At 39.2% G+C, this 16,172-nt stretch overlaps 1 protein-coding gene across 5 annotated transcripts; it reads right to left on the bottom strand.

The window, feature by feature from the left end:
* Nucleotides 1–512: 512 nt before the first annotated feature.
* trim33l (tripartite motif containing 33, like) lies at nt 513–15,202 on the bottom strand. 5 transcript variants are annotated; one of them, XM_072679433.1, is made up of 17 exons: nt 14,872–15,201; nt 12,954–13,030; nt 11,820–11,958; nt 11,468–11,585; nt 10,503–10,619; nt 8,848–8,962; nt 7,719–7,862; nt 7,455–7,566; nt 5,334–7,006; nt 4,256–4,334; nt 4,140–4,170; nt 3,896–4,025; nt 2,542–2,741; nt 2,136–2,238; nt 1,642–1,710; nt 1,380–1,514; nt 513–943 (listed from the first exon to the last, which is right to left on the bottom strand). In XM_072679433.1, the coding sequence occupies exons 1-17, from the start codon at nt 15,068–15,070 to the stop codon at nt 671–673; spliced, it is 3,714 nt and encodes a 1,237-aa protein (XP_072535534.1). In that variant the 5' UTR covers nt 15,071–15,201; the 3' UTR covers nt 513–670. The 5 variants fall into 5 exon arrangements, 4 of the variants coding, with proteins under 4 accessions (XP_072535534.1, XP_072535533.1, XP_072535536.1 ...); XM_072679432.1 differs by having other exon boundaries at nt 3,896–4,170; nt 14,872–15,202; XM_072679435.1 differs by lacking the exons at nt 513–943; nt 1,380–1,514 and having other exon boundaries at nt 2,597–2,741; nt 3,896–4,170; nt 14,872–15,202.
* Between the last annotated feature and the right edge of the window lie 970 nt (nt 15,203–16,172).

Below are 16,172 nucleotides of genomic sequence, written 5' to 3'. Positions count from 1 at the left end.
TCAGTAAAAGTTTCAACAACAACATCCTCTTGATGCAGCGTGAGATGCCGTGACTAGTGGGCTGTACTAAAGCAGACATGAAGCTGGTCTGTTTATTAGTTTTTTCTTTTAAATAAATAAAAACAATTGAGTTCACTGTCTCCCTCTCTAAATGAAACAAAAATGTTTGAGCTTGATTGATTGTCAAAAAAGAATTGGATTTTTTTATAATTACATATTTATAGTAGTACTTTTTAATGTTTATATACTTTATTTTGCAATTAAAGCCGAGTAAAGTACGTCTTACAAATTAGTATTTAGTACAAACTATTTTCTCCCCCATTTAGAAAAATAGATAAAAAAATAAAAAATAAAAAAAAAGACAAACCCCCCCCCCCCCCCCCCCAAAATCCTCACAGAACCAAAGAAACTAAAACATGCAAACAGAGAGCATTAGTTTCCTCTTCTTCACTTTGCTTCTAAACTAAAAGACAAACACAAACCAACACCAGATTCTTTCAAAACCAGAGTCTTTAATCAAAATTAAGTTACTGGAAAATAATACAAAAAGTAGAAAAGGAGTAAAAATTACAGTTTTTAACTTCATAATCATGATAACTTCATCATCATGATTATAGTTTGTCATACAGAAATCATGCTGTACTTATAAGTACATTTAAATACACAGTCTTCAAGGATTTGAACATGGGGAGTTCTTGCTGGGGTCCTCGGTTGGACTGCCAGTGCGGGGTCTCTTTGCCACTGTACCAGATTTTGCAGCTAAAAACTGTCTCATCTTCTTAAGAGTAGTTTTGGCCTTGTCTTTGTCCAGCTCAGTCTCTGGCGCCCCCTTCTGTTTGGCTTTGCTGAGAGGCCTCAGAAGAGAAGCATGGAGGCTCTTCCCAAAGGCAATGTCCAGCCTCTCTTTAAATGAGTTTTGAAGCCTGAGGACAGAGTCTCTGTTCTGCAAGCACACACACACACACACACACACACACACACACACACACACACACACACACACACACACACACACACACACACACACACACACACACACAGAGACACAGACACAGACACAGACACAGACACGTAAAAACTGTATTTTCCTTTAAGAAGCCACAATAAAAAGAGTTTTGGTATTATTGCTATTTCTATTATTGCGCATTCAGTTATTATTTACTGAACAATTTTATTAAGAAGAATCAAGTGGATGCAGACACGACAAACTATTAACCAAAATGAATATAAAAACTGCAATAAATACATTGAGTAAATTTACTTAATATTTTAACAGAATTTCTACATTCACTCAAATACAGATGTTTAGTCTTTTCTCCTCCCCAGTCTTTCCATAAAGTCATATACATAATATATAAACCTGTTTTGGAAATGATTACCTTGGAGTTTGCTGACAAGACGTCAAAAAGAGCCCAGACATCTGAGACCAGCTCAGCTGCGGAACGGTACGGAGGAGTCCGCTTCCCCTGAAGCCGTCCTCGGATAAAATCAAACTCCACGCTTCCTGCAGTGCGCTTGATGTGAAAAAAACAAACAAAAAAACAACAATGTATTAATTCTAACATTTAAAATACAAACCTGAGTAGTTTCAATTATTGTCTGCTGTCAACTGATGTGACAGGACTGCCTAATAGCTCATACCTTGCTTGCTTTGAAGAGCAGGTAGCTGTGCTCCTCACACATCAAAGTGAGCAAGAGCTGCTCACATCTCTAGAAAACAAACCCAGACCAATAAAATCACAGTCAACTACTTCCAGCTAACACACACACACACACACACACACACACACACACACACACACACAGTCTGCTTGTAGTTGTCTGTTCATTTGTTTACATGCAAATTTTACTAAGTGTAGGAAAACCCTGCAATGTCACAAGCCAACATGTCTCTGCTACTCTGCATAAGCACACTGGAGACATGGTCCACTATCCAATTAATATCTGCAACAATGGTTGTCTCTTTCCATTGACAAATGGCAGAAAGGGGGATGAGCCATAATCTGTGCAATATATCCATAGAGTGTAAATTCAAGGTAATACTAAACTGGCAACTCAGTATAGGAATGTGTTTGCACACTTGTGCAGTGATTATGGATGCATTAGGCCAGTATTGAGTATTATTTATTGCTTACCCTCTGGTCCTGCAGACTGAGGTAGGGCTCCTTCAGTCGATCATGACTGAATGGGTCACTGTCATCAAACACATCCTGGCATAAAGTACACGTCCATGCCTCACTGCAGGGACACATACCCACAGATTAATTACCCCACTGAGAGAGTAGATTAGTTTAAGCATTGAGGCTCCAGAGGCCTAAAGGTCCTTAAAACAATCCTAGTATAGGTTTTATAGTAACATTAAACAATGGGGGTCTTGAAACAGCTCTAAAATGGTATACAAATGGCATATGGTAAAAAGCAACAGAATCACCAAGTTCAAATACTACTGTTTCAGTGATTTCAGAGGCTCCTATGAATCGTTTTTTTAAATATTCAAAGAAATATGAAAACACGAATATGGAAGCAGACTGGTTGCATTACATGGGTCTAGAGAGGACTGATGGCACATGGCAGTGAGTATGAAAGTTTCTCCCACATTCTGCACATATGAGTGTAGCTCCAGCAGACAAACAGACAGCACAGTTCAGCAGGCCATCTAGTGAGGGGCCGTCAGGAGTACTACACTGCAACCTTGAGGCAGCATCTGGCACTGCAGGGATCCTGAGCCGTCTCTGGATTGGCTAGAACAGAAGCGGTGCAATAAGAAAGATTAGATACATATGAAAGAAAAAAAATTAAATAATAATAATAATAATAATAATAATAATAAGACATAAAAAAGCCAACTAATGAAACATTGACAAGGTTTGGTAGAAACAGAATGCATGTAACAGCATTCTGTAACCTTGATCCAAAAAAAAACAGATGAAAAGAAAAACAACAGAAAACAAAAGATAAAAGAAAATAAAAATGTCTTTTGATACAACTGCATTAAAACTACTTTTGCACAATTTTTATGAAGCACTCCACCAATCACTGTTGTCGTTGTGACTGACATGGTTACGCTGACAGCAACTAGATCCTGCATTCACATGCCAGCGTATATACACTAAAGGGACAAAAGTATTGGGCCACAACTCTTAATCATTGAAATCAGGTGTTCTATCATTCATATTCCACAGGTGTATAAAATCACCTATCCACACACTGAAAGACTGGGTCGTTCTAAAGAGCTCACTGAATTCCAGTGTGGTACTGTAATAGGATACCACCGCTGCCACAAATTAATTAATGAAATTTCTTCCCTAATAGATATTCTACAGCGGTATTATTGAAAAGAAAAGAGTTCTGAACCTGCTGTTAGAGCTGCAAAGAGGGACCAACTCTATATGAATGGCTATGGATTTTGACTGGGAAGCCACAAAAGCTCATGTAGGGGTAAATGTGTAGATGTCCCAATTCTTTTGGCCATATAGTGTTGTAATGTTGCCTAGTAACTTTCTGTCTCACAAACCATTGCAGTTTATTTGTCCTGATAAAAGATGTTTTGTGAAATTAGTTTTAACGCGTCTTTATTTAATTATATAACTTAAAAAAAGACAAATAACAAAGTAATTAGACTGTGTTCCTTAAATACATTAGGTATTTGGATTAGATTACAGATCATACTTTATATCAGTAATCTGGACCATTTTAAAGCAACCCTTTAAATCTTGTACATCAGGCAACACCATTTAAAAGGAGCCTGAATTTTGTGAATTGTTAATGGTTGCATTAAAAGAGTGTTTCAATTCTGGTCCAGTTTACAAACCTCCACAACCTCCAACAAAGCATCTGCTTCCAGCTTTCAAAGTGTCTTCAGACATACATACTCGCAGCTGATCGCACGACATACCTGTTCCTCGCTGATCTCTTGAAGCATGATGTCATCTGCCTGGCCACAGGAAACAATGTGAAACTGAGGCAGAGGTGATCCAGAGGCAGGAAGCGAAATAGGCAACCGCTGCAGAGATACACACAGTGACCTGCAACAAACAAATATAAACAAAGAGTGCAAAGCAACATAGCACACACTTGCCCATTGCAACGCAGAATGTGTGTTTGGTACTTCAGAATGAGCAGAAGAAATGCAGACATACTTATTGCTGTCCTCGGGTAATTCAAATTCCCCTAAAAAAGAAAAAAGGAGGAGGAATAAAGGCAAGAGTAGATTAAACAAATATAAATAACACTGTGTGTGAAAATGGAGGCTTACACTCAATTATGGCTTCGTCTTCCTCTTCCTCTTCCTTTTCCTTTTGTACAGAATCACTTCTAGTCATCTCACCATTGCTCTGTAATTAACACATAATAGGTGACTTTAGTTACGATTGGTTCTTTTTGGTTGGTTATAGAGCTGGGTGATATGGTACAATTCAAGATCACAATATTTAAAAGATATTTAAAGCTCTTTAAGCACTGATGATATTCACGAGACACTCATAAAAGCATATTGTGTACCACGATATTGCCCATCTCTAGTTAGTTGGTTGGTTTAGGTTTTCTGCTCTAGTTTTTCTTCAGAATGTTTTTCTGATTTTTTTCAGAATGTGTTTTCACAGTAGTTTTTACAGCAGAAAAACGTTCTGTGAAGAAAACGAGCAAATAATCTAAACCAACCAACCAACCAACCAACCAAAAGAACCAGTGCAACAGCAAACAATGAACTGTTCTGGTTATGGCAGAATTATATGAGATTTGGTATTTCTTGCTCCTGGGCTTCCCCTAGTACCAGCAAGTGTAATTTGTACTTTGAGACACCCCTAAGGAACACACTGTACACACACATTTGTTGATAAGCCTAGCAATACAGAACTGCCACTGAAAGTGAAAGAAGCCTGTGAACGGAGGCGCCAAATATGACTCGGGTTACGCAGTGTTATGAAATTCCCACCAGCGTTGTCCTACCAGCTTCGTCAGAGTAACATGGTGCACTTGGAAGCATGCAGAGCCCAAAGTAGCAAAGATAGAGATGCTATTCTCCCAACTGCGAGTCAATGGAGTATCACAATAAATATGAAGCTGTTATTTTAAGGTAAAATGGGATGTTACCAACTCAATTTACAATACTGAGTTCACAATTTAATATTCTCACAGTGTTCATGATGCTGAACAACCTACTAATGCCACAAGCTAGAAAGTGGGAGGCCTATAAATGGCACTGAACATGCTTTAGCACACTGTCTCGATGATGCACACCATCATCTGTATATTATGTACTGTATTTTTGTACTTTTTCCTAATATATGTACTGTCTCATCCTACTAAGGGCAGTGTTCGCTGTATTTTCTCACCTGGAAGACGTTTCTGGGGGAAGATGTGTGTTCTGCATCAGATGCAGAAGTCTCCTCAGCAGATACACTGGCTTGAGCAGCTTTCTGTTCTAATAACTGTTGTAGTGTTGTTGGCATGCCTATGCTCCAGTGCTTGGATGTGGAGGGTTTTTCTGAGAAGGACATGGTGAGGGTGCTGTTGATTTGAGATTTGGGCTGAGAGACCGAGCTCTTGTTGAGAGGGTATTCCAGAACTGGAACAGTGGAAATGAGATCCGGTGAGGGGGATGAGGGCAGGCACTGTTCTTGGGCTATTGTGAGTTCTTTGGTTTCAGTCTCGGACACTGTGGAAGTGGGCAGGTTGTCGTCTGTCTCTTCAGAAGCCGGAGAAGCCCGGTCACGCATGCTGACGTTCCTCTCATACACAGAATCAGCTGGCGCTTGCACTGGGAGCTCACACTGGGGCTTTTGGGACAGCGGAGTGGAATATTCACTTTGGTCTGGATTAGTGGAGGTAATTGGAAGTGTTTCAGTGGATGATAGTGGGGGCTTGCTCGGAACAGTGCTGGCTAGATCTTTATTACTGCTGCCTGGCAAAACAATGATATTTGGGGCTACAGGCAACGGGCAAGATGTTTTGGTAGGCACAGGATGCCATGATTTCACCAAGGTGGCAGTAGTGGGAACCTTTGGAGCATTACAGGTCACATTAACTGCTACTGCAGGCACACTGGCTGGTGCGGTAAGGAGAAGAGTTGGCTGTGGTGCATAGGTCAGAACAGGGGTCTGCTTTACAGTGGGAACAGGAGCCAATTGGTGCAAAGGGTTGCTGTTTTTGAGAAGACTGAAGAGCAGAGGACTGGACTGAACAACAATGGGCTGAGCATGTTGCACAAAGACAGTGTGAGTAGTAGAGGGGACCTGACAGACAGGTAAGGGTCCACTGGTGGAAACACCCTGAAGTGGCAAATTAGAGTTTAAAGTTTGAGTTGAAGCAGACTGAACAGAAACCAACTGAGATACAGGGAAACTTTGCTGCAAACGGCCAGATAAGATATTTGGCTGAGAGTCAAATACACCCTGGACTGACCCTGACTGAGCAGAGGGAGTTACAAGGGAGGGAGACGGAAGACCCAGAGACCCAGGATGGTTAAGTGTGAGAGAGGGGGACTGGACCATGACTGATTCATTGGGCTTCGAGGACTGGGATGAGGCACTGCTGAGTGAAGAAGAGGAGCGAAGTGAGGCTGAGCGAACAGGAACAGAAGAAGCAGCATTTAGATGAGATGCTGAAACACGGACATCACCAGACTTAGGTAATAGACGTGCCAATACTAGCTGAGCAAGATCAGGGTTGCTCTGCTTAAGACGCAAACCCTTTGAAATTGTCTGGCCTTGTATAGAAAAGTTAGACTGAGATTGAGGATCAGACTGACTTCTTACAATCCTCTTAGACTGTGGAGGCTGGGGGCAGGAAGAGCGGGACGAGACAGACTGAGGCAAAGCAGGGCTCACCCGCACAGACGTTTGGACAGGTGCACAGGGAGGGGAAACCGAGGAAGCACCAGCATGGTTTACAGTCTGGAGCTGTGCTGGATTCAATGAGGTGGACAGAAACTGTTTATCTCTTGGCTTAGGGTCATTCCTGTTTTTTCCCGAAATAGTGTAAGGAACTCTGACAGCTTTAACCGAACCTGGAGAAAGAAGATAAAATGAGAATTAAGGTCTAAATTCTTAGTTTACCAGGAATCTAAAATCCAAATGTTGATTCACCTGTTAATGACATAATCTGAAGCTGAACATTTTATGTTTAATTATTTTATGTTACATTGTTTCAATTTAAAAAACAAACAAACAAAAAACAATCCACCCTTCAGTCTGTGGCTGCATTTCTGTGTACATCAGCCATTGTCCAAACCATGACCATCTATATATCCTGAATCAGACATATATGTTACTTATTCCTACGGTGATGCATGGGACATGCTACACCGCAGTCCAGAACAGAGACTGATGGTTGTGACTCTGATGGTTGTGGCTTCTGACATTGGGGATGAATATTCCCAAATCCCACATCATCATATCATGCATCAGGAGACTGTTACAAAGTATCAGAGTATTAGAAAATAATTACTTGATTACCAAAAGTTTTACAAATCTGATGGATGTCTTGGTTGAGAAGGAGGCTAGGCTGGAGTACAGTTTCAATCAGGGATGTCTTCTGTGACAGAAGTCCCTCCACCCGTTTAGCAATCTGAAGGGGGGAAAAAAAGCTCTAGATCAAACTGTGGAAATAGCACAAGAGTGGTATGCTTTTTCACTGATTATTTAGTGTGCCATCATTGCCTACTCCTGGTAGACTTACCTGAAAAAAGAAGAGCAAATTAAGGCTCATTCATTTCTTACTTGTTTTTTGTGCAGCAGGACGCACTGGCCCTTGGTGCTCAGTATTTTCCGAATGAAGGCAGTGATGTACACCTGTCTGTTCTCCAGACTTTTGAGGGCAGTCTTCATCTTCATCAGACTTTCCTGTTCCTTCAAATACAGGTCCTCCAGATATACAGACAAAGTTTTAGTTAGCTTAACTTTCTTTTAATAGGAAGAAGAGTATCACTATTGTTTCTACTCTGGTCTTGACATGCTGATCACTGCACTGTGACTTGGACAAAGCAGGCAGGACAATGCTCAGAAAAACTGCAATATGCGGCATAACCGGAGTCTTATCTGTGTAATATCTGGTAATATTATTTTGGTAATATATTAATCTGGTAATAGAACAGTGATGGTTCTAATACTCTCAGCTTGTGCAGAAACATGTGTTAAGAATGTACTTTAGTGGTGGTTTACAGCATGAATTACATTTCCTGACCGTAGGGGGAGCTCAGGAGCAAGAAATATAAATGATAACTTTAACAGCAACAGTGGCTAATAATTGTTATTGACTGATCCATTCATAAAGTAGCCCTTAAACACTGTTAAGCTGATAATGCAGCTGAAGATGTCCAGTCCCACTTCGTAGATAATACTGAAGAAGGTATGGCACAAAGTCAGGACCTTTTTTCAATGCAAATATTGTAGGAGGAAGAAATTAGCCTATGCAAATTTGTATTTATTTTAATTTTAATTGTCAACAAAAACCAAAATGTGTAAAATCATCCACAAAAGAGAACAGTGTACCAGCAAGTGTACCACCTAATATATAACAATCAATATACCCATTTAAAATTTAGTAAGCCCATTTACCACACAACATTGCAAGGACAATGAGTACATTGCCTACTCAACAAGTACTCTTTTATAAATCCTGACTTCGCTCGAAAGTTACAATTGTACATTAGTGGTGTACATCATTTTGAGAAGCTTAAACTCCATGGGACCACGGGTGTTTGCAGACCTATATTACTCACTCCTATAACTCCTCAAACAAATGGAATATGGAGTAGTGATGTATTGGTCTACATCTACAACTCAATGTCATTTGTAAACAGTCCCAGCATGAAAGTGTTGTATAATAATATCAGAACAGTGTAATTACCTCCACTTCCTTTAACAGCTGATGGCCTCTTGAAAAGATCCTCAACTGCAAGTCCTGCACCAAACTAGCCATTTTCATCTTCGCTGTAGCTTTTGATTCCGTTATGTTGTTTAGCCTTTTAAAAAAGATAAAAATTACCTGACAGTGAAACACTTAAACATCTGAAACCATTTCTATGTAGCTCATTCTCAGCAAATCATTGTACAATAACCATTTAATACCATATCACAAAAGAATTGTGGTATACTAAAGTACTGCTTATTTTAAATGTGACAGTAACACATTTTGCATTAATCTCTGTCATGCAAAATGACAGTCATTCAATGGCTTTCAACTTAATAATAATGAAAATAATAGCAAATCTTTTTTTCATTACAAGTTACAAGATAAGGCTGATGCAGATACACTAAGATACAAACGTATTGGGACACTGCTCATTGTTTTTTCTGAAATTAAGAGTATATATATATATATATATATATATATATATATATATATATATGTATATATGTGTGTGTGTGTGTGTGTGTGTGTGTGTGTGTGTGTGTATATATATATATATATATATATATATATATATATATATATATATATATAAATAAAATATATAAAAAGAATAAAGTATATAATAGTATATCCTGCTTTTGTTAAAGTAACAGTCTCTGCTGTCCAGGGAAGGCTTTGTACTACATTTTGGAGCATTGCTCTGAGGATTTGATTGCTTTCAGTGACATGAACCTTAAATGAGGTCAGGACATTGGATGATCACCTCCCCACTTCCCATCCCAATTGTATTGGATGTAGCACTATCATTCCAGAGAACACAATTCCACAGCTCAATGCTGGGGGAGGCACTTTCTACCCTATCCCTCTTGCTCACCAAAACCAAATCATAAAGGAACTGGGAGCTGAATGGTCAGAGAGGTGAAAAATAAAGCAGCCCAGAATTTGACATTTAATATAAATTGTTGACTAAAAATAAAATAATTTTACTTCAGTTTTAATTATCAGCACATCTTACCTAAACTATGTGACTTTTATTCATTGAAACACAAAGATTGGGTCGGTATTAGTCAATACTAAGCATTAAGAGACTGAGGGTAAAATAACTGGATGGGCACATCTCTTCACAGGAAGGAATGTCAGCAGGGAGCAGGGAGTCGGGAGTCAGACTGATAAAGAACAATATATTTCTTTGAAAATAATCTGTCAACACTTACGGAAATGAAGTCAGTTAATTTTGTTAATAAGGGGTTGGCGCTCTTTAGTCTAAAGTGCTGTCCAATTTGCTCTTGCAATGATAATAAAGCTGTTCCTCACCTCAACTACAGGAACCCTAGATGTGCTACATTGAGTTAATCCAATTAGTTTACAAGATAGTATCTAACTATGATTTAGTACATATTTGAATTTACCTATGAAACAGGTGCAAACACCACCTTATTTCCCCCTCTTTTTTTTATTTTTATAAATGTACAATGTGGTACACTGTGAAGGAGACAAATCAGTGTAAAATACTTTTGTAAAAGCTTTGTGACACACTAAATGTTTTCACAGTACCGGGGATGCACTGCTGAAGATTGAAGTATAAAGTTTAGTAACGTGTAATTAAACCCAAGGCCATTCTTTTGTAAACTTTCCAGTATTAAGCACACCTTGCATCCAGGTCTTTCAGGCTGGCATTCAAAGTGATCCTCTGCTCCATGATGCTGTGCATCAGCTTCTGCAGCTGACCTTTCTGAGACAACAGTGCTTCCTCCAGCAAAAGAAAACTGAAATTAGATGAACAAGATTCATGTTTGAAAAGCAAACCTGGACTGATGTGCCATTACTGATACAGAGACATGATTACAGAAATGTGTCTATTTATTGTAAAGGACCTCTGTACACATCAGTGCTCGAGAAATAACACATGATGCATCAAATAAAACATTTTAGACTGAACAATAAATACATGGTCAAAGCACATCTCAGTGGTCTGTCACATTTCCCTGAAATAGACTCAACGTGTGTACTGGAATTTTATGTGCACCTTGAGCACTGCGGAGCATTGCACATAAAGTTGAACACTTTGAGTGCTGACAAACACAGATTAGAGAAGACTAGGTGTACTGGAATAAAAAAGAAAAAGCACAAAGGTCGGTACAATAGAGAAGAAAACAGAATGTGGTACTACAGCAAAGACAAAGTACAGAAAACAAAATAAGGTTCAAATCTAGACCAGAGACAAAAAGCTACAATATAGTAGAAAAGTCATCGGTCAAACCTCTCTGACACTTTCCACTGATGCTCAGTGACATACAACACATTCTTACAATGACTAAACTCATCTTCTTTCATCACTATATGGACAAACGTATTAGGACACACACACACACACTCACACACACTCACACACACTCACACACACTCACACACACTCACACACACTCACTCACACTCACTCACACACACTCACACACACTCACACACACAGTTCAATGCTGGGGGGCTTTAAATCCCTCCAGACCACACCTGGTGTTAAGAATGGTGTTTGATATGCTGTTTGAAGAGCACATATTCTGAATAATAATAATAATAATAATAATAATAATAATAATAATAATAATACCAATAATACCTGTGGCCTCTGTGGTTAATCAGCTGGCAGTCTCTACAGGTCAGCTCATCACAGTTAAGACAGAAGAACTTGAGACGTTCCTGCCTGTGTGAAGAACAGCGCAAGCTGGACGTGAAACCTAAAAAAAAAAACAAACAAACAAAAAAACATGAAACATAAAAAACTATTCTTTAAGTGCGCAGTGTTTACCAGAGATACTCTGAGTTGGGGGTTTCCCAGCATGTCATCCTAGCGAGTTTCATCTCTAGTCTTAAGTATGCTTAGAATGCTTTGACGCGTTTGGTCTTACATTACTGCTCCATTTCATATCCAGCATGCAGGAGTACATGCCACGATTATCAGTGAGCCTGACCTGATGGAGGTTCCTCTGGTATGACTGTGTGGTTGCGTGTCATTTTCACTCGTTTGTGGGCTGATACACAGTCTGAACACAAAGCCTCCTCACACTGCACACACCAGCCGCTGAGTGCAGACTCCTCACACCCTCCACACTGCACACAGATACAGCACATTAAATGCAGAGTTACAGAAATAGGTTTGAATGTCATTTAGATAGAAAAAGCAGAAACAGAAGCACTACTTATAATGTAGATGTAAGTCACTATGTGTCCCAGTCGCATACTATACTGAAGGTGAAAATAGGGTTGGGCAGTGGTATCGTTTAACGCAATATTTCAAAATTATGTATAGGTAGCTACTTCATTCATGTGTGTTTAAGAGAGCCACAGGGTGGGGGCGCTTTGGGAGCTCACTGATTGGGGAGGCCTGAAAACAGGTAGGAAAAAAACAAGTCCACCGAAGTTGTGAGTTTGAATGAAACGGAAAGCAAGCAAATCACGATTACTGCTAGATGTGGCTTAAAACAGATCGTCACTCCATATTGTGTTCTCAAATATGAGGCTGTATCCTCTTAACATGTGGGCTTTGAGCCTCAGTTAGCTGGTGCACGGTCTGTGCTGTGGGTTTTCTGTAATTTATCCAAGCTTAGCTGGCTGGTCCAAAAATGACAAACTGCCCCATTATGACTTTCTGTCACTCCGACTTCAGTCGCTTTCTCAGACACAGAATTTTTAGTCATGTGTCAGCTGCGGTGAGCTGCCTGATACTCTGTGTTTCTGTAGCCGAGATAGTCCTAGCTAAGCAAAATTTGCTATTTTGCAATCTTCAGACTGATGGTTTATTAATTTATCACTTATTGAATGATTGACCGAACCTGTGACCCTGTGAGCAAACCGAACTTTGTATTTGATCGTTTATCGATTGTAATAATGAGGAAGTCACATCAACCCGTATACTGTGGTAGTATTTTAAGACGGTATGAAAACAGTAGATACCGCCCAACCCTGGGTTAAAAAGAGTTAAATAGTTATATAATAAAGCTAAATAGAAGCTTACAATATTGTTCTGAGACATTGGCAAGCTGGCATAATTTCATGTTCAGGCAGGGAGAACTATTGGAGGCCCTATAACAGAGCAGGGGGTTTACCTTAGGAGCAGAGTCCTCAAAAATAAAGCAATCTGTAACTTCGGCAATGTTGAAGGACTGGCCACACACAGAGCACTCTAAAGAAAGAGAAAGAGAATTTACAACCCATTTAACTGTGACCATTCAAGCCTGCAATTATCACTTTTTTTCTACAGATCTTTTCTGAGCTGTTACATTTACTGTTTTACTCGCAAAACTAGCACTAAAGATAGACATGCTCCAGACATGTGAAATGACATCAATATGGTCAAATGATTCGTTCTGTAGACTTTCTAATAGTAAACAAATGACCAAGTCCATCACAGAAAACAAACCTACATGAATATCTGCATACTTCAGTGTAGTGTTTCTCTTTTTCACATTTTGCTGAATTTAATGATGAATAATAATAGTAATTATAAATCATAATAGATATTTAAACCATGTTATTCAGAACGGGCTGATGTAAAATGATGTCACATATGCTATCATATGAAAACCTATAGAAATGGTGATAGGTACCAGAGATGTTACGTCTAAATTACCATTTTATTTAGTATCGAAAATGAATTAAAGTAATTTACATTTAAAATGTTAGTAATAGTAAAATAGTGGTAAAAATTGAATGGGAAAATATAGTTTGCTCAAAGGCTCCATGTATGACTTCACTATTAACATCTGAACTTTAGGATTTAAAAAACCTTTTAAAAATACCATAAAACAAAATATGAAGCTTGTTTTATTTTAAGATTTGATACATATTTGCATTTACTTGAATTATGTTGTAAAATATTGTGTGAACAATTAAACATAAATATGTATAAATATATATGCCCAAATGTTTGCACGCCACAAACCAATAAACATTAGCTGTGCATTAAAACATGTAGAGGTGTGCTGCTCCCTTTTTCTAACATATTAATTTAGAAAAAACAACAAAACATAGGTTCTCCTAATCAAGCAGGAAATGCTTATGAAGCTTTAAAAACCCACAACGTTTTAAAATTAAAGAAGAAAGAAAGATCTACTTCCTGCTACTCCTCAACAACCTCAAGAGTTTAAAAATAGACTCCGCTGCCAACCGTGCTGTCCCATCTGCTACCTTGAAGGTGAACTGGTGTACCAGTATAAACATATACTGTGGATCACCCAGAACTGCCCTCTGAGCTCACAACAGCATCTTATACATGACATTAAGCCGAGAGCGTGTGCTCTGCTAATCTACTCTGCTGACACTAATATTTCTTTTTGTGGTGCCTCAAACCTCAGCTTGTACACCATATACAACCCCCTAAGTGACCCATAAAGACATAAGCATATCTATACAGAGTTAGAATTAAGAGTGCCATCACTGCAGATATAGTCAACACTTTGTAGATTATCCACACTTTCATGTGAAATCAAGGGTACTACTAAGGAGTATGTCTCTGTTTGCAGCATTAACAGCCTCTACTCTTGTAGGGCAGCTTAACATGTGATGTTTAGAGACTGCTGTGAGGATCTGAATGCATTCAGACACAAGAGCTTTAGTGAGGTCAGGTACTGATGCTGGATCCACCAGATCAACACTTTCCAGTAGTTTTAATGGAGCTCCACCACCCAAGAGTACTCAATTCCACTGCGGGGGGTGAGTGGGGGCTTCATACCCCTCTACCCATGTTAGTCATGTGGCAATTGTGCATGCTGCGTGTGCACATTTGAATGGGTGCACAGTAGCAGGGATGTCTGCATGCGTTTGTATGTACTAGCTATATATGCGTAAATCCAGCATGTGCATGGCGCAAACGTCTCCTCCTGCGATTGCTCCAGCAGACCTCGAGACAAAGTCAAATACAGCACAGGCTGACTGCAGGCACTGAACTCAGCACTGAGAGCTCTCGACGACGACTTCACGTCTGTTGTAGGAACGAAAATCCACGAAACACCAGAAAAGCTTTACCTTTGGTGCTCCCCCCGTCATTGTTCTCGGTAGCGCACGCTTTACAAACAGCGTGAAGACACGGAAGGAGTTTGGGGGCAGTGCTGGAGTTCAGAGAGACTCTGCACGCGCTGCAGGCTTCCCACCCCTCTTCTGTTTGGTTTTGAGTGTTCCCGCTTTCTCCTTCTCCTCCCTCATCCTCTCGGCCACTGAACACCATCTCTAGTCCAAATGACTTGGAGTGACGTGAAAGCTTTACGTTTCATAAAGACAGCAGCTGTTGCTCTCGGTCTGTGTGTGTGTGTGTGTGTGTGTGTGTGTGTATGTCCTGTGTTTCTGCAGCAGCAGCTTTGCAACGACCAGCGGAAGTTAGAGCTGATTGAGGAGCAGGGGGTGGGGAGAGGTGGGCTGTTTCTATTCCCAGAGTTCAGAACTTTTGTTTTGTCAGAAACAGAGTAGATAAACTACATACACGAGGAACTGGCCTTGGTAAGTGCATAGAGACAATAAATAAATAAATAAATAAATAAATAAATGTGTGTGTGAGAAAATAGGTAAAAATAAATAACAATAAAGATATATAATAATAAATATAAATAAATATAAATAAATACCAGACATTTCTAGAAAACCCACTGTAAGTGTGGCCAAAGTAGAATGTCAGTATATACATATATAATAATTAATATTATAATAAAATAAAATATACTATTTACTGTCTTCTTGTTTTCTGCATTGTTCTTGTCAAGCAATATGCATTTAAATGTATTATTTATTTCATTAAGCGATGCTTTCTTATTTTTAATTTTTACAAAATAGTCACTGTGAATTAATGTATTTATTTTGCAGTTTTAATCACCGTACGGATTTTTAGAGATTTAGAGACTTTTATTGTATTATTATATACAATAAAAATGGAGCGATCTTTTATGTAAACACAAATGTCGTAAATATAAAAGTGTTATAAAAGTCTCTTATAATGTGTAGTTATTATTTGCACATGTAAAAATATTCTCTCAGATAAACATTACACCCGATATGCAAATACCCTGACTAACGGCTCGCAGCCTGTAACTGTCTTCAGGTCCTCCTCTAAACCCACACGTGCGCTTCCTCTGAGCTCCAGCAGAGGCGCAGCTAAAGAGGACAGGGGTCACGAGGACAGAGGCGCCGAGACAGGATTGATCTGGGAACGGTCACTCACATGGCATTTAGTCTTAGATGATTATGGAGCAATCCTCAAACAGGAAGCACTCCATTGCAATTGGCTGATTCACTTATTCTGTTGCATTATTAAAATATTTGCACCCAGTGCTGACATA

The sequence above is a fragment of the Salminus brasiliensis genome, chromosome 5, assembly GCF_030463535.1.
Source record: "Salminus brasiliensis chromosome 5, fSalBra1.hap2, whole genome shotgun sequence".
In the NCBI taxonomy this organism is placed as follows: domain Eukaryota; kingdom Metazoa; phylum Chordata; class Actinopteri; order Characiformes; family Bryconidae; genus Salminus; species Salminus brasiliensis.
The sequence above is the reverse complement of the archived record's forward strand: the minus strand, read 5'-3'. Positions and strand labels throughout refer to the sequence as shown.

Coding starts and splice junctions, on each gene's coding strand:
- trim33l (XM_072679432.1), bottom strand. CDS start 15,070: ATGGTGTTCAGTGGCCGAGAGGATGAGGGAGGAGAAGGAGAAAGCGGG. Junction 10,620..11,467: donor ATTAACCACAGAGGCCACAG/GTATTATTGGTA, acceptor ATCTAATTTCAG/TTTTCTTTTGCTGGAGGAAG. Junction 1,515..1,641: donor TGCTCTTCAAAGCAAGCAAG/GTATGAGCTATT, acceptor TTTCACATCAAG/CGCACTGCAGGAAGCGTGGA.